This window comes from Magallana gigas, chromosome 8, assembly GCF_963853765.1.
Source record: "Magallana gigas chromosome 8, xbMagGiga1.1, whole genome shotgun sequence".
Classification (NCBI taxonomy): domain Eukaryota; kingdom Metazoa; phylum Mollusca; class Bivalvia; order Ostreida; family Ostreidae; genus Magallana; species Magallana gigas.
The window spans coordinates 13,099,817-13,114,074 of record NC_088860.1 but is presented as its reverse complement, the minus strand read 5'-3'; the positions used below and the strand labels follow the sequence as shown (position 1 = coordinate 13,114,074).

The following is a 14,258-nucleotide window of genomic DNA, read 5'->3' as shown; positions in this document are numbered from 1 at the left end:
TATATGTTTGTTTTCCCTTGGACTGAAATGTCACATTTTCATTGGTTTAAACATAGCACATGATTGCCTCATATATCTCTATATTTGTTCTGTGAGAAATAATATTAGGCAATATGGTCGTCATTGGTCGATGCTTCGCTTACTCGTTTCGGCATTTCATAGTATTTAATACATAAACCGCATGTCGTAAAATTTGCTCAAATCTCTGCAGAGGAAAGGGAGAAAACATTTAAAATTGAATAGGCTAGCAACAAAACATTGTAAGTAAACATGGGTGAAGCAAAGATTTTTAAAAGTATTTAAAAGGTGAGATTGAAAATTTGAAGAGTTTAAATGAGTTAAATTGGACGAGATGTTAGGCATCTTGTACATGGCTTTGCGTAGATCATCGCTATTTGTGAATAAATATGTCGCTTGATAGTCCTCGGAAAAACAAAACAGTTATTAGGTTAGTTACTGACTCACTACGGAAATATATTGGGTCGATCAAGTAACTAACCTAATAAGTAATAATATATGGTTATTTGTAATGATCCAATATTCACTTTTTGGGGGCAATACAATTTAAATCACAAAAAATACTACACACAGAAATTACGTCCAGTATTGTATGCTTTTAGAAACTTTTTAAACTGCAAAGAATGACTTGCACAAATAAAAAGGTTACATATTTATGCAAATGCAAATTTTGAGCCCCTTTAAAACACAACATAAACCCAAGCCGAACTCACCAGTTGACAATCTTGTGAACTTCTGTACGACTAGATGAACGATTAAGACTAGGCTTTTCTTTTGAATCTTGTTCTATGTTGTCTTCAATACAAAAACAATACAGTTCGTGTTTAAAAATCTTAATGTAATAAAATAATTTTATATTTCTCTGTAAACAAATGATTAAAATCATTTCACAAATGATGGGAAAAACTCTTGGTTACCTTCTTTGCCCAGGGATGTATCGTTTGGTGTTTTAGAGTTATCTTCCTTGTCCTGTGCACTGTTCACCTCCTCAGAGACGACTGGAGTTACTTTGTAGTAGTTTCTCCCCAACAGATTACGTAGGACTAGATTGTGCATGATGTGTTCATCATCCTTCTGTAGCAGCGTGTCAAACAGCTTCAGGGTCACCAGACTCAACTGAAGGAAGAACAAAAAGGAATACGAAATACAAATGTACACTGCAACAGGTTTAAACATTTGTATATCCTCATGAATGAAGATAAATGATTTTTGGTACAGAATTAAGTGAAAACACAGACATGGTGGATAAAAAATTTACCTATCAAATGAAAAATACATAAAAATGGGAGATCTCATTATGACCTTTTCTGGTTAAAGATTTTGGCTGTACTTTTCTATCTCAAGGTGATTGCATTATTTTTTCAGTAATAATACATAACTTTTTAGTGGAATTCTCTACTTTTGGATAGATATACATGCATGTACATATATTTTCACACACAGATTTGTTGTCATTTTCTGCCTGGTTAGACAGATAGAATTTGTCATGGAGCTTTGATGAACCGTTTTACCTCCTCAGACAGGTGATTGCAGCGCTCTATGAGGCGATGCCTGATTTCTGGAGTTGTCTCTCCTATCTGCTCAGGCAACCTCTCATGTCCCAGAATGAAAAAACAGAACTCTGTAAACCAGAAATGAAACGCACCAATCAGTATTCACAGTGGTGGATCTGACACTGCAGTAAATCAAGCTATTAATGTATATGCCAATTAAGTATTGAAAACTTCCGTGCAGTATGTTGCACATGATGAAGTAATAATAAATATTTATATGTAGTACAGGTAACATGCACTGAAAACTTTCGCCATAGTTTTCATCAAAGATCATCTTATTTGCATATTAAGCTTAAATTGTATATCCGACATCAATGGATTCATTTATTATCCAATTACATTGTATTAGTATTACAATTATATGAAGTCAATAATTTTTCTGTATGACCATAAATCATCACCACTTTACAAAAAGTTGCATGTATTTTAAAATTTTTTTTTTTTTTTCATTTTCTTTCCATTTTATATCTATATTAATGTACATGTACTGGGTCAGTTTAGGTAATTTTCCACACCAGAGCCTCATTAAGGATTTACCAGATATATCTCTTAAGCTTGATAGTCATTTAAAACTTTTAAATTTGTAGTCTTGAATGTTGTCCTACTTTCAACATATTTACATGATCTTAGATCAGTAAAAGGAGCCACATTTCTAGACACCAACCTGACAGAAGCTCTGGGGAGCAAACAGTTCTCAAACATCGGTTGAGGTAGGCTGTAGCTAGAGTTGCCCCTGCTTCTGACCTTTAAATATACAAATGTTTCACAAAATATAACAATACATGTTTTCAATATATATCTCAAAATTATGACCTCCCTTATCCCCAAAAATTATATTCCTTTGCATTTTATAAAAGGAATCCTCTGTATTGAAATTAATAAAATATTTGTTAAGATAAACCTCTATAAGTAGAGGCTGCTACTGAGTCTCAGATTACCTACTGTATAAAGGGAAATATTCGCCCCCGTTTTATTTTTGCCCCTTTCGCCCTCGACAGAGTGCAAATTTAAGACTGGGCAAACTGTATTTTACAGATAATATCTCTGTAAACACAAATGCATCTGGGTGAATTCAAGACGGGGAGAAACCGTTTGCAAGTGTAAAAGGGCGAAAATTACACGGGGCGAAAATATATAACCCTGTATATATTATTTCATAAAACTAATACCCTTACGCTTGTAATACTGAGGGTTCCATTATGACGTTTAAGAAGAGTTCTCTGATGGATTTGGCCAGAGTTTTGGCCACCATTGGATTAGCGATGGAGATCAGCTGATCACAGTAATCCAACCAGGACAGGAAGCTCACTAGATGGCGCTTTCCTAGAAACGTCTTGTGATCCTCGCTTTCTGTGATCACGTCCAAACTGTCACAAAAAATATTGGACAGGTTACAAAAACCTTTTAATGAAAACAGGGTTTGCACTGCAAAACACATTTAATAACTGTATTATGTGTAACATTCCTAAAGAATAGACTCTTCATTATTATCTATGATATCTATAGATAAAAACAGGGTTAAAATGAATCTTCAATGATTGGTGAAAATTAAACTAAAGTTTTATGCAACTAGACAGATCATAAACTGGTTGTGTTTTTCTAGCCCCCTACTTGAGAAAAGAAAACACAACTCATTGTCATACCCTCATCCATCAAAAATCATGGTAGATTCTGATATATACCAGTATATATAATGCCTATTTGAAACTTCATCATCATTTCAAAAACATGATATGAAATACTCAAACCCTGAACACTATGGGACAGAGAAAAACTTCGAGATGTCCAAGGATTTGAAAAGTTCTTAAATAAAGTGGTTGGGGCTTAATTCCAACTCGAAGTTGACATTCAACATGATATCAATTTTTTTAGTTCTTAAGTTATAACTGAATCAAAGGACTATATTCGGTATGGTCAAATATCTGCCCCCAATTTTAACAGATTTTCAAATACTATCCTATTAAAATCAAATCTTTATAAATCATAGCACAGAGGATGCCTATCATTTTAATCTTGATTTTAGTCACCATTGCTCATTTGCTGTTTATCTATGACATCACATAAATGACCAAATTCCCGCAAAATGCAAACCAATGAAAATATTGTCATTTTTTCTTTATATTTTGCATTCGGAATTATAGAGCTCAGGTCTGCTCAAGTACGAATTTAACATATGTTTTTGTTCATATAATTATACACGTCATACTAAAATATAGTACTTGAGCAAGCCTGCGCTCGATGTTTCTCAGTCGAAAAACCATCGGAAAACACCCATATTTTCCTACAAACCATCAATTTTACAAAATAAGACTATCTTCATGACGTCATCTCTACATTATGACGTCACTGTAGTAAAAACCTTTTACACACTTATTTTCAATTTGATTTCAACTATCTTCCACCTTATTTTTAAAGCTCTATATAAAACTTTAATTTTGGGGGCAAAAAATGCATAATACCGCACATAGTCCTTTCAAGTTAGTTAACTCTGACTAACCCCCATTTTGCCTCAGCATTCTCCAGATCTGCTGGACTGATAAAAGCAGGCAGTTTGAGATATGCCTCTATGAGTCGCTGAGTCATCTCTGTACAGAACCTTGTATCATGTATGATACACGACGCAGCGGTCTCCTCCGGCAGACTGGAACACAGCATCAAACCCTCACATGCCTTCACCGCCACGCGACTGTCCTAAAAAAAAAAGGGTGTTGTCAAGTTTTTCAGTTAAACACAAATTTAAAAGTCATACTAACCTACAGATTAACATAACAATATCTGTAAGTTATCATACTTATATCATAAATTCATAATAATATGCAAAGAGAATGGCAATACATCTTTACATGTATAGATGATTTTCCTCCCCATGGTGTGCTCATTTAGTAGTAAAATCAGTAAATTTAAAAAATACAAGACCAGTATCACAATTACAAGTTCAGATCAGCACTGTGTGTCAGTATTTAATGAAATATTTTTAGACAAAGAATTGATTGAAAACAATCATTTTAATGTTAAATTTTCAAATTAAAAATATACACATGTAATCTATTTTAATTGACTTTGTATTTTAGGAAACTGTGGGCTGAATTCTGTATATCTTACAAAATGGCTGCATCTGTGCTACAGGTGCCTCATTAGAATGCAACAAATTATCAAAAACATAAAAAAATCTCATTTCCTCTCATTAATAATTTACAAAAATAGCTCAGGTTGAAAAGATCTGATCATAACTAATTATGTTTTAAAAATAATGTTTCATAACAGAACATTCTTAGACCCTTTTCTTTGTTCATTATCAATATTTTTGGCATATGTGGACCATTTCCTTCTACGTTTGAATCCTAATTCAAGTAGACCAGTATAATTTGCAAAAAATAAATAAAAATCTGACATTTGGTATTATTGCTTCTATAAAATCTATTAAAGATGGATGAAAAAATAATCATTATGAATGATTTGAAAAATATACTGATGCATGTACAACAGCAGACATTTTCATTTTTGGAGTTACTTTCAAATTGATTCATACCAAATCAATTACCATCATTGCATCAGAATACACAACAATGAAATGCTCCTATAAAGTCTAGCTGATGCAAGTTTCACTGTGGACTTTAATTTTTTAAAGAAACTTTATAATGGTTTCTACCGTTTAAGGAAAGTGCAAAATAATGCTTAATATCATTTTATAAGCTGATTTAAAATAAAATATGTTCAAATCATGTGTTCTAATATGGTTCTAATATGGTTTCTATTAAATTATTTTAAATAGTTATATCAAAATAATTGTAACATAATTTGAAGTAAAAATTTTGGAATTAAAAGAAATCCAATCTTAATACTGTGTAGTTTACATAATTTTATAGTATCAGCCCTGAAAATTCTATAAATTAAAAAAAAAATGATATTTTGCACCATGAGGTGGTGAATTTTAAGGATGATTATTGACAGGTATGAAAGGGCAAGAAACTCAGGTTATCCAAATGGTCGCTGATGAAAAGTAAAGGGCAATGAAATACTTTTTAGCGATCATTTATTAATGAATAAAAACAAATATCATTATATGCATATAGTATCTGGTTTTAAAATTCTTTACTTTGCAATCAATCAAGTCATGAGCACAGTTGTATAGCATTGCTAATAATTTAAGATGCTAGCTTAAACTTTCCTTCTGACCACCCATTTTTCTACTACATTTATCTACTTTATTTAAAAGCAAGGCATCTATGCCGTCACAAAGCACTGGAACCCCTTAAAGGCATCCTTATCCCTCTTTCTCACTTTAGTTTGATTTAAAAATTTCAATACCTTTTTCTGGTGATTTGTAATAAATTAGTCAAAGCAATTATGCATATATATTCCATCTAATTTTCCATTTGGGGCTTTTTTCTCTTTGATGAAATGAAGAGCAACACATTGATAAACAAAATCAACAGTTACGTTTTCAAACTTTTCACAGAAGTTATACAAGTATAAAGTTTATATTTAATAATTAATGGTAAACATGTTTCAAAATATTGTGTAAATATTTTCTTTACAAATCTAAATTAAGATTGTGCAAATTTTGATTTATCCTTTTCTATAATACTGGTGCCAATGAGAAGCATGATGCATTGTGTGACATACTTTTGGAACAACCCTAATTATGGAGTCATTATGAGATTAAGGTCAATCATGATATGATTTTATAATAACTTTAAAATCAAAAAACAAAATTAATGAACATGCAAGTACACTCATTTGTTCGTGTTGTTTAAATTATTGAAATCAATGTCATAAACACAACTTTGTATTCCTGACTTACATATATTTTCATAACTAATTCACTGTTTCTCTCTCATATGACCTACTTGGTTATAAATCACTCTTTAAAAGAAAGTACCTCCAATTTTTTTGTTGATTTGAAAAAAAATTTCATTCTATCCCAGCAACTGCACACCAAAAATTAAATATTCTTAAACAGAAATAATTACGCATATACTTTATCACATGATTTGTTCAGTAAAGGAGGAAATTGACTAATTAATATCCTAGATGTTCACTTGATTGAAGAATTGCATCCTATATCAAGTTTGCAACCTGATAAAAATAAAATATCATTTGATACGAAACTTACTGCACTGTGTGAAAGGCTTAACAATGAGTTCATGAGGCTGAAATTTCTCCCCGCGCTACATGGACCATTGGCAGTATTGGGGCTAGTACTGTGTGTGGTGCGTGTGTCAGGCGAATTGGCAGGGATGTCGGCAGATTGTGTCATGTGACCAGCTCCAGTCTCCGGACGTGGTGCATCTTTGGTAAGACTAGTTTTCCTCGCATCAGAATTGAGTTTTGGCACCTATAATGAAAAAAAGTTATATGTGTACTGGTATGCATATATATTTATGTTTTGTGAACACACTGTTCGGCTTCATGATTTTTATTCTCAATACAAGTATCGCCTTGATACTTAAAAACAAAGGACCAAATTATTGATATAGTTTGTTCTTTTTGCCCCTAATGAAAGTAATATGCTATTTACAAGTCCCTCCCCCCCCCCCCCCAAAAAAAAAAACCAAAAAACCAAAAACAAAATAAAAACCAATGTTTTTTTTTACTAAATTAGACTTTCAAATAAAAATTTTCCATTTCACCTCTTGTTGGTTCTAGCATGGATATGTACCTGGCAATTTGTATGCTTTGCATGTGATGCATATGTTTTGGCCTTGTAAATTTTGTGATCAAATAAGAGGAAGCCTCCATCAATCATCAAAGACAACATATAAAAATATCTGTCTCTGAAAGAATCATGTATGCTGAACATGTAAAAATGTATGCTTATGAGGAATTTATGAATAGCATTGTCTGTACATTCAAATGTGAAATTAATACCTGCTGATTCACTTTGTTATTAAGAATTCAAACAATACCACTGTAAATCAATTTGTAATCATGCTAAGTGAATGAGGGTTGTTAATTTATCTTTACAACTGTATATTCTTTGTTTTATTGTGTTAACTCTGTTTTGAGATGAAACCGTCAAATCCTCACTTATTTGACATGGTAAACATGGTAAAGTTCTACATTCCTGGCGACTGAGTTTTTGCTCATTAGCTTATCATCTGACTCAGAAAGCTGCAAATTTGCTTTTTATTTGTACACACTATTAAAGGTATGCAGGATCCCTCATGATTTGAGATGGTATATCTATACCCAATGAGTTGTCTGTTTTCTATCCCTGTGCCTTGGCAAGGGAAGAAAAGACATGTATTTATAAATGAAAACCAATAATATTCTGATGTACATGTACTATATTTTCTTTATGTTTAAACCCCTTTGGCAATAATAACTCTCCTTTTTTATAGCTTTTTACATGCAATTGAAATGGGTAAAAATCAATTATGACATCATACAGAATAAATTACACTGAGAAATTTTGCAAAACATGATCTAAATCGAAGGCTAACCTTATATTTTCTGTTCACTTCCGAATCTACAGATCTCTAATTGATACGTGTACACAGAGTGCTGCTAATTAACCTATCAAATTCATTCTTGTACAAATGCAATAAATCACACAATGTTATAAGAGCCAGAATACTAAAAAGAGACTGCTGTCTTCTTAGAACCAATTACCTGTAATAAATTCTAAAGTCAACTTGAAGTTATCATTGCGATTGTCTCCAGGAATTTTCCCTATCTCCCCATAAGTTACAAACTCTCCCCATAAGTCAGAGTTATAAACAATTTATTGAAGATGTCATCCTTAGTTCCTTACGTGTATGTCATTTTAACATAATTATTGTAAAGGAGAAGCTGATTTAATGGACATGATCAAATTTCAATGTAATAATTTTATTGCACTTTTTTCCCCAGGAATGCAACAAATGTCATGCAAACTGTTTATCAACTAACTTCCTGTTATACGTGTCAGTTATTTTCAAAAGGATCATATGCTAGTGATTTATAATTCTTATAAGTAATATAATTTTCATGTCTTGTGGCAGATGAGTATCATTAGAAGAGGCTTTAAATTCAAATTTAGGTCAGCAGGAAAAGGTAATAAAGGGAAATATTTTAAAAAATCCAGGTTAAATGTAGAAACAAATTACCCTAGTCTAATCATGCCAGGGCTCGTTTCAAATAAATAACCATATATATATTATGTAGACTGTTGAAAAAAAAAACATTCACAGAGATTAGATGTAATTCTCACCTCGATGAAGAAATTGACTAGATAGGGCGTAGATTTAATCAATGAACACACAGTGCACAAAAACTGAATTTCCTCCGATTCCGTTGGAGCAGCTTGAACTTCACCACATGCTTTCACCAATCGCTGAAAAAGTAATGACGATTTAACCTAATAAATGATCATCTTTTTGGAAAACTTGAAAAAATAACCTTATTTAAACAAATGATTTGCTTGATAAAATTGATAGTTGTGCATGTTAAAGAAGGCAATAGAGTTTATCATGTTACATTAAATTGCATTTCAACCTTCAAGCATAGTAAATTGCTTGAACAAAGTACCATTGACTTACATTAAAAACACAATGAACAATCATGCTACTTATGTTGACAGCCTGTTGACAATGTAACATACTTTGACAACACAATTAATGAACAAGGTAACAAACATTTACAGCATAATATACATTGTAACTCATGTTGACAGCACAATGACCAATGTAACTTATATTGACAGCATGATGAACAATGTACCCGGTAACTGACTTTGAAAGCCAAGGGACAATGTAATTTATATTGACAGCACAATGAACAATGTATTTTACACTGACAGCACAACAGACAATGTAACTGACATTGGCTGCACAATGACCAATGTAACTTATATTGACAGCACGATGGACAATGTAACTTACATTGACAGCACAATGACCAATGTAACTTATATTGACAGCACAATAAACAATGTAACTTACATTAACAGCACAATGAAGTATGTAACTTATGTTGACAGCACAATAAACAATGTAATTTATATTGACAGCACAATGAACAATGTAATTTACACTGTCAGCACAACAAACAATGTAACTTATGTTGACAGCACAATGAACAATGTAACTTACACTGACAGCACAATGACCAATGTAACTTATATTGACAGCACGGTGAACAATGTAACTGACAATGACAGCACAATGACCAATGTAACTGACAATGACAGCACAATGAAGTATGTAACTTATGTTGACAGCACAATAAACATTTTAACTTATGTTAACAGCACAATAAACAATGTAACTTATGTTAACAGCACAATAAACAATGTAACTTATGTTGACAGCACAGTGAAGTACATTTGTATGTAACTTACGTTGACAGCACGGTGAACACTGACATGGGCCAGGATTGGTTGCTTTAGTCTTGACAGTAACTTGGTAAAGAACTGTAGAACAATCTGCTTCATTCCAGGAGGGTGCTGCAATTAGAAAAGATGTCAGAACTTATAAATACCAACAAGCTAGTACATTATCAAATAAATTAGTTTACAAATAGCCATGATATTTTCGCAAAATCATTAAAGTACCTATTCATGTTTACAATCATGTCCCTTAGAAGTCACTCAAGTGTATTACATTAACTCTGATTATGAGAATTTTTTCACCAAAATGTAGCATACTTTATATCATAATTTATCTGTAAATACTTTTTTCTATTATTTGTAAGATTCTATTATTTTAATTCAAAGAAAGCTAAAAATAATGAAGACTTTTTAAGAATATGATTAATCATAGAGCAGTTGTTCCCACTTTCAGGGCACAAAGCAGTCATGAACCTTGAGAGAGTGGGGGTCCTCTATATGAAGTAATGTAACATCAACAATTTTCAATCTTCGACATAGAAAAATGTGATGAAGAAATATGAAGAATAAAAAAAATAAGATAAAAAAAACCCAGCAATAACGGTCAATTAACAAACAACAAACACCTATAAAACCAAACTTTTTCAACCTTTCTTTAAAAATAAATTTCATGATTGATTATGCATGATTCTTTCAAATAAAAATTTCCTAATTGATAAACCAGCAGTACATTATTAATTCTATTGTCTCTATTGTCTAAAGCGACCTGTACATGTGCAGGCAAAAGAGTCTATTTCCTTTTCAGATAATCACAAAATTAAAAGAAATATCAATTATATTTCTATTCACCTCATGAAGACACAAACCACATTTCTCTTTTTCTTCAACCACAATGTTTTAATTAATTTCAAACCTTATTAAGAACATTTCATGTGTTCCACAATCCGTGATAGAAAATGTCACCAGAAGTGACAGGTTTATCAAGTGGGAATATTAATCATCATACACCTATAATCTCCCAATTAGAATGTACCTTAACAATGTTTTAGATGACAGAATCATCACAATAAATTTCAGACTAGGGTCTAACTATATAACTTAAACTTTATAGCCCTGTGCTATTATTACTGTAAAATCGCCTAACTCATGTTTATCCTGTGTTAATTACTAAATTACACTAGTGTTAATTAGTAAATTAGTAATTCACAATGTCATGCTTTCATTGCTATTATTAACATAGATAAAGGATTCCAGACTTTGGCTGTTCTACATCTGTTATATGTGCTCCTTTTTTTGGAGACCACAAAAACCAGAAGCCAGTGTCTAAGCTGCATCACATTTGAAGTATGGGTAATTAAAATATAATGAATCAACCGATAACTTTTAAAACAATTGTCTTAGTTTCTATTCATCTTACAGCAACATATGTATGCCTCAGACAGTCAGTCCTGGTCCCCAATGGGGGTGCTGATCGGTACAAGTTAAGAGGTTCTACATAGATGGAAGGAACAAATATCCATCACAAATTTACCAGTATCTAAAGGCTGGTACAAACTGGTCATTAATACACTGACTTACTGCATCAAAAGGGCATAATAATGACAACATGATGCTTGTTCTGCTGCTAGAGGCATACACATTAGCCCTGTGCTAATTTTAATTCATATCAGTTTTGTGTGAGTTTAAATGACATTCACAGAAGCTATCTCTTACACCTTCTCTATACCATAATTTAGTTGATGCATGTAAATGTGCCAATGCTTTTCTCATTCTTACATTTGTACTAGTATGTACTTTTATCATTTTTGTACAACTAACATGTATATACCTGTAGTGTACTTTTATCATTTTTGTACAACTAACATGTATATACATGTACCTGTAGTGTACTTTTATCATTTTTGTACAACTAACATGTATATACCTGTAGTGTACTTTTATCATTTTTGTACAACTAACATGTATATACCTGTAGTGTACATTTTACTATGAACTGTTATACACTAGTTGCATGGTAAATATTCAAAATAGTTGAGACTTTTAACTATTACTGAATTTGTTTTGCTGTAAATTTAGATAAGTAAAAATTTTACAAGTATTAGTCTTAATTGTTCTTGGCTAGTTTGACACCATCATCAGTCTAGTACTACTTACATTATTCCCATTCTAGATTAGTACCTTCATCAGTCTTGCACTACTTACATTAATTTTAAACTAGTTTGGAACTTACATGAGTTCTGTACTATTCTGGTACTTACATTAGTCTTGCATTAGCATGTATTAGCATGTTTAGTACTTACATTAGTCCTGTACTAGTTTGGTACTTACATCAGTCTTGTACTAGTTTGGTACTTACATCAGTCCTTCCCAGTGAGTACAGAGTATCTAGTAGTTTGTGTTGTAGAAGGTACTCCATACATGGCCCTGTGCTGTCCAGTTCTGCATTCAATTCTTCCTCTTTCAATAAAACCACCATCTGTTCAAGATGCTCAGGAATCTGTGTTTGATCGATTGGCAGCTTCTGACCTATAATGATATACATACGTCTTAATATCAAGTCATCTGTCAAAATGAAATCAATCTGCACATGAAAAATCCAGATTACATTCAATATAATACCAGTACATGTACTTCTATCATGGTTGATGCATGAACTGTTATTTTGTTTTATATTATTTACTGAGTTCACCCATGTACAACGGTAGCTGGAGTAATCTGTACACCTAAAACTGTTTCATGAAGAATGATAGCTAGTTTATATAGAGCCTAAGAATTTTGTGATGAGAAACAAGTCTTTTTTATTGCCAGAACAACTCTATTAACTCTCCCCTCATCATAGCATCATAATTTCATTTATCATCAATAAAAAGGCTTCCACAGAAGATAACAGAAATCTACAGAAGATGAATTAACTATTCATCCAAAAACTAGTATAATGATTTTTTTTTATATTTTCTTATTTATCATTATATAATATTATTATGATAATTATACATATTGATCACAAGCTTTAAGTTTAAAAATACACCAAAGATTTACAGTCACTCAAAAAGACATACCTTTATTATCCATGAAGAATGCTGTCACTGATTTCCAGTGATGCACAAACTCTTCCTTCAGAGATAACTGAGGTGCAAGCTGCAAAATTTTGAAAGCAAATGACTGAGGCATAGTCTAAACATTGTTAATTGGTACCATATTAATATTTACAGTCTTTTGACTTCAGGTAAATTAAATAGATATGCAAAAAATAAACATTTTTATCATTCATTTATATACTTCATTTTATTCCTGCTATTCAATTTTCTTTTCAACCATTATCTAATTGAATACGCCTTAAGTTACTTAAAATAAACTTGAAATAATTATACCTAAAGAGCGAGAGGTGGGCAAAGCCTGCATTACAAAGCATCGCTAAATGGTAATATGTATAACTGAAAAAATCACTAAATAATCATTCTTCAGCTGGGATATTTTCGAAGACAAAACTTGTTCTACTTATAAGTATGACGTCTTAATTGATGACTGAGCACATTAAGTTTAGTTTAATTTAGCTTATTATAATAATATGATTTGACTAGGCAGGGTGTATGTGTTTGACTTTCAAACTATTTTGTTCGATCTCCATTCAAACGAAATAATCTGCATTTGGCCCAACAGTAACACTGTTGACATATCAAACTTCAAAAATGTTGATTTCCTTGAATGAGCATAATGATTGATATCATTAAATTAAAGATCTAGTAAATGGAACAAGCCTATAGGTATATGAAATTTGATATACCGTATGATTGCCTAGGACTTTCTAAAATGTTATGTTCTTGACTCTTGTTTTCTAAACATTTTTCTGATGCCTTTCTGTTGAAAGCAAAATAATTGGAATTCACAGAAGAGGGTACTAGGATTACCCCACGAGATTTGGAGATTGATGCCCTGTGTTAATATTATAGTATGGGTTGTATTTTATTACAGAAACAATTTTTATGTGCCTGTTGTGGACGCATTTATTTATATACACAATGGGTAATTAAGAATGGTGAAATTCGGGATAGTTAAACAAACGACATAACTAACAGAATACTTTTTAGAAACATTGTAAAGAAAGCAACTAGCAATCATGTCATCGGTTTTAATCGGTTTTAGAACAAGAACGAAACAGGGGTGGGAATAAAATTAATTAGCTTAACATACCGCCTCCACTGCATTATGGAGGATATTTGAAAATTTGGAAAACATTTTCTTCTTCATCTGTTTATAATTTCACTCCATTTTCATTCACAATATGGAACACATGTAATTAAATTATGAATGAAAATTAACTTCTCATCATCTGGTTTGTTTTTAACGGAACCGGAAACACGTTTCTTATGAAGAAT

General features: G+C 31.9%; 1 protein-coding gene across 4 annotated transcripts in view; it reads right to left on the bottom strand.

The window, feature by feature from the left end:
* The window catches only part of LOC105342089 (FHF complex subunit HOOK interacting protein 2A), a 20,304-nt gene extending 6,046 nt beyond the window's left edge, over positions 1-14,258 (bottom strand). For 3 of the 4 annotated variants that reach the window (XM_011448920.4, XM_011448921.4, XM_011448922.4), the window contains exons 1-12: positions 14,074-14,258; positions 12,942-13,020; positions 12,239-12,408; positions 9,895-9,999; positions 8,767-8,889; positions 6,688-6,909; positions 4,069-4,262; positions 2,747-2,938; positions 2,236-2,315; positions 1,530-1,639; positions 936-1,134; positions 732-813 (exon numbers count right to left, since the gene is read on the bottom strand). In XM_011448920.4, coding sequence (XP_011447222.3) covers positions 732-813; positions 936-1,134; positions 1,530-1,639; positions 2,236-2,315; positions 2,747-2,938; positions 4,069-4,262; positions 6,688-6,909; positions 8,767-8,889; positions 9,895-9,999; positions 12,239-12,408; positions 12,942-13,020; positions 14,074-14,130 — 1,613 coding nt within the window. In that variant the 5' untranslated portion in view covers positions 14,131-14,258. Of the gene's footprint in view, positions 1-731; positions 814-935; positions 1,135-1,529; positions 1,640-2,235; positions 2,316-2,746; positions 2,939-4,068; positions 4,263-6,687; positions 6,910-8,766; positions 8,890-9,894; positions 10,000-12,238; positions 12,409-12,941; positions 13,021-13,253; positions 13,294-14,073 lie in introns of those variants that run through there. The other variant, XM_066069784.1, reaches the window with a different exon arrangement.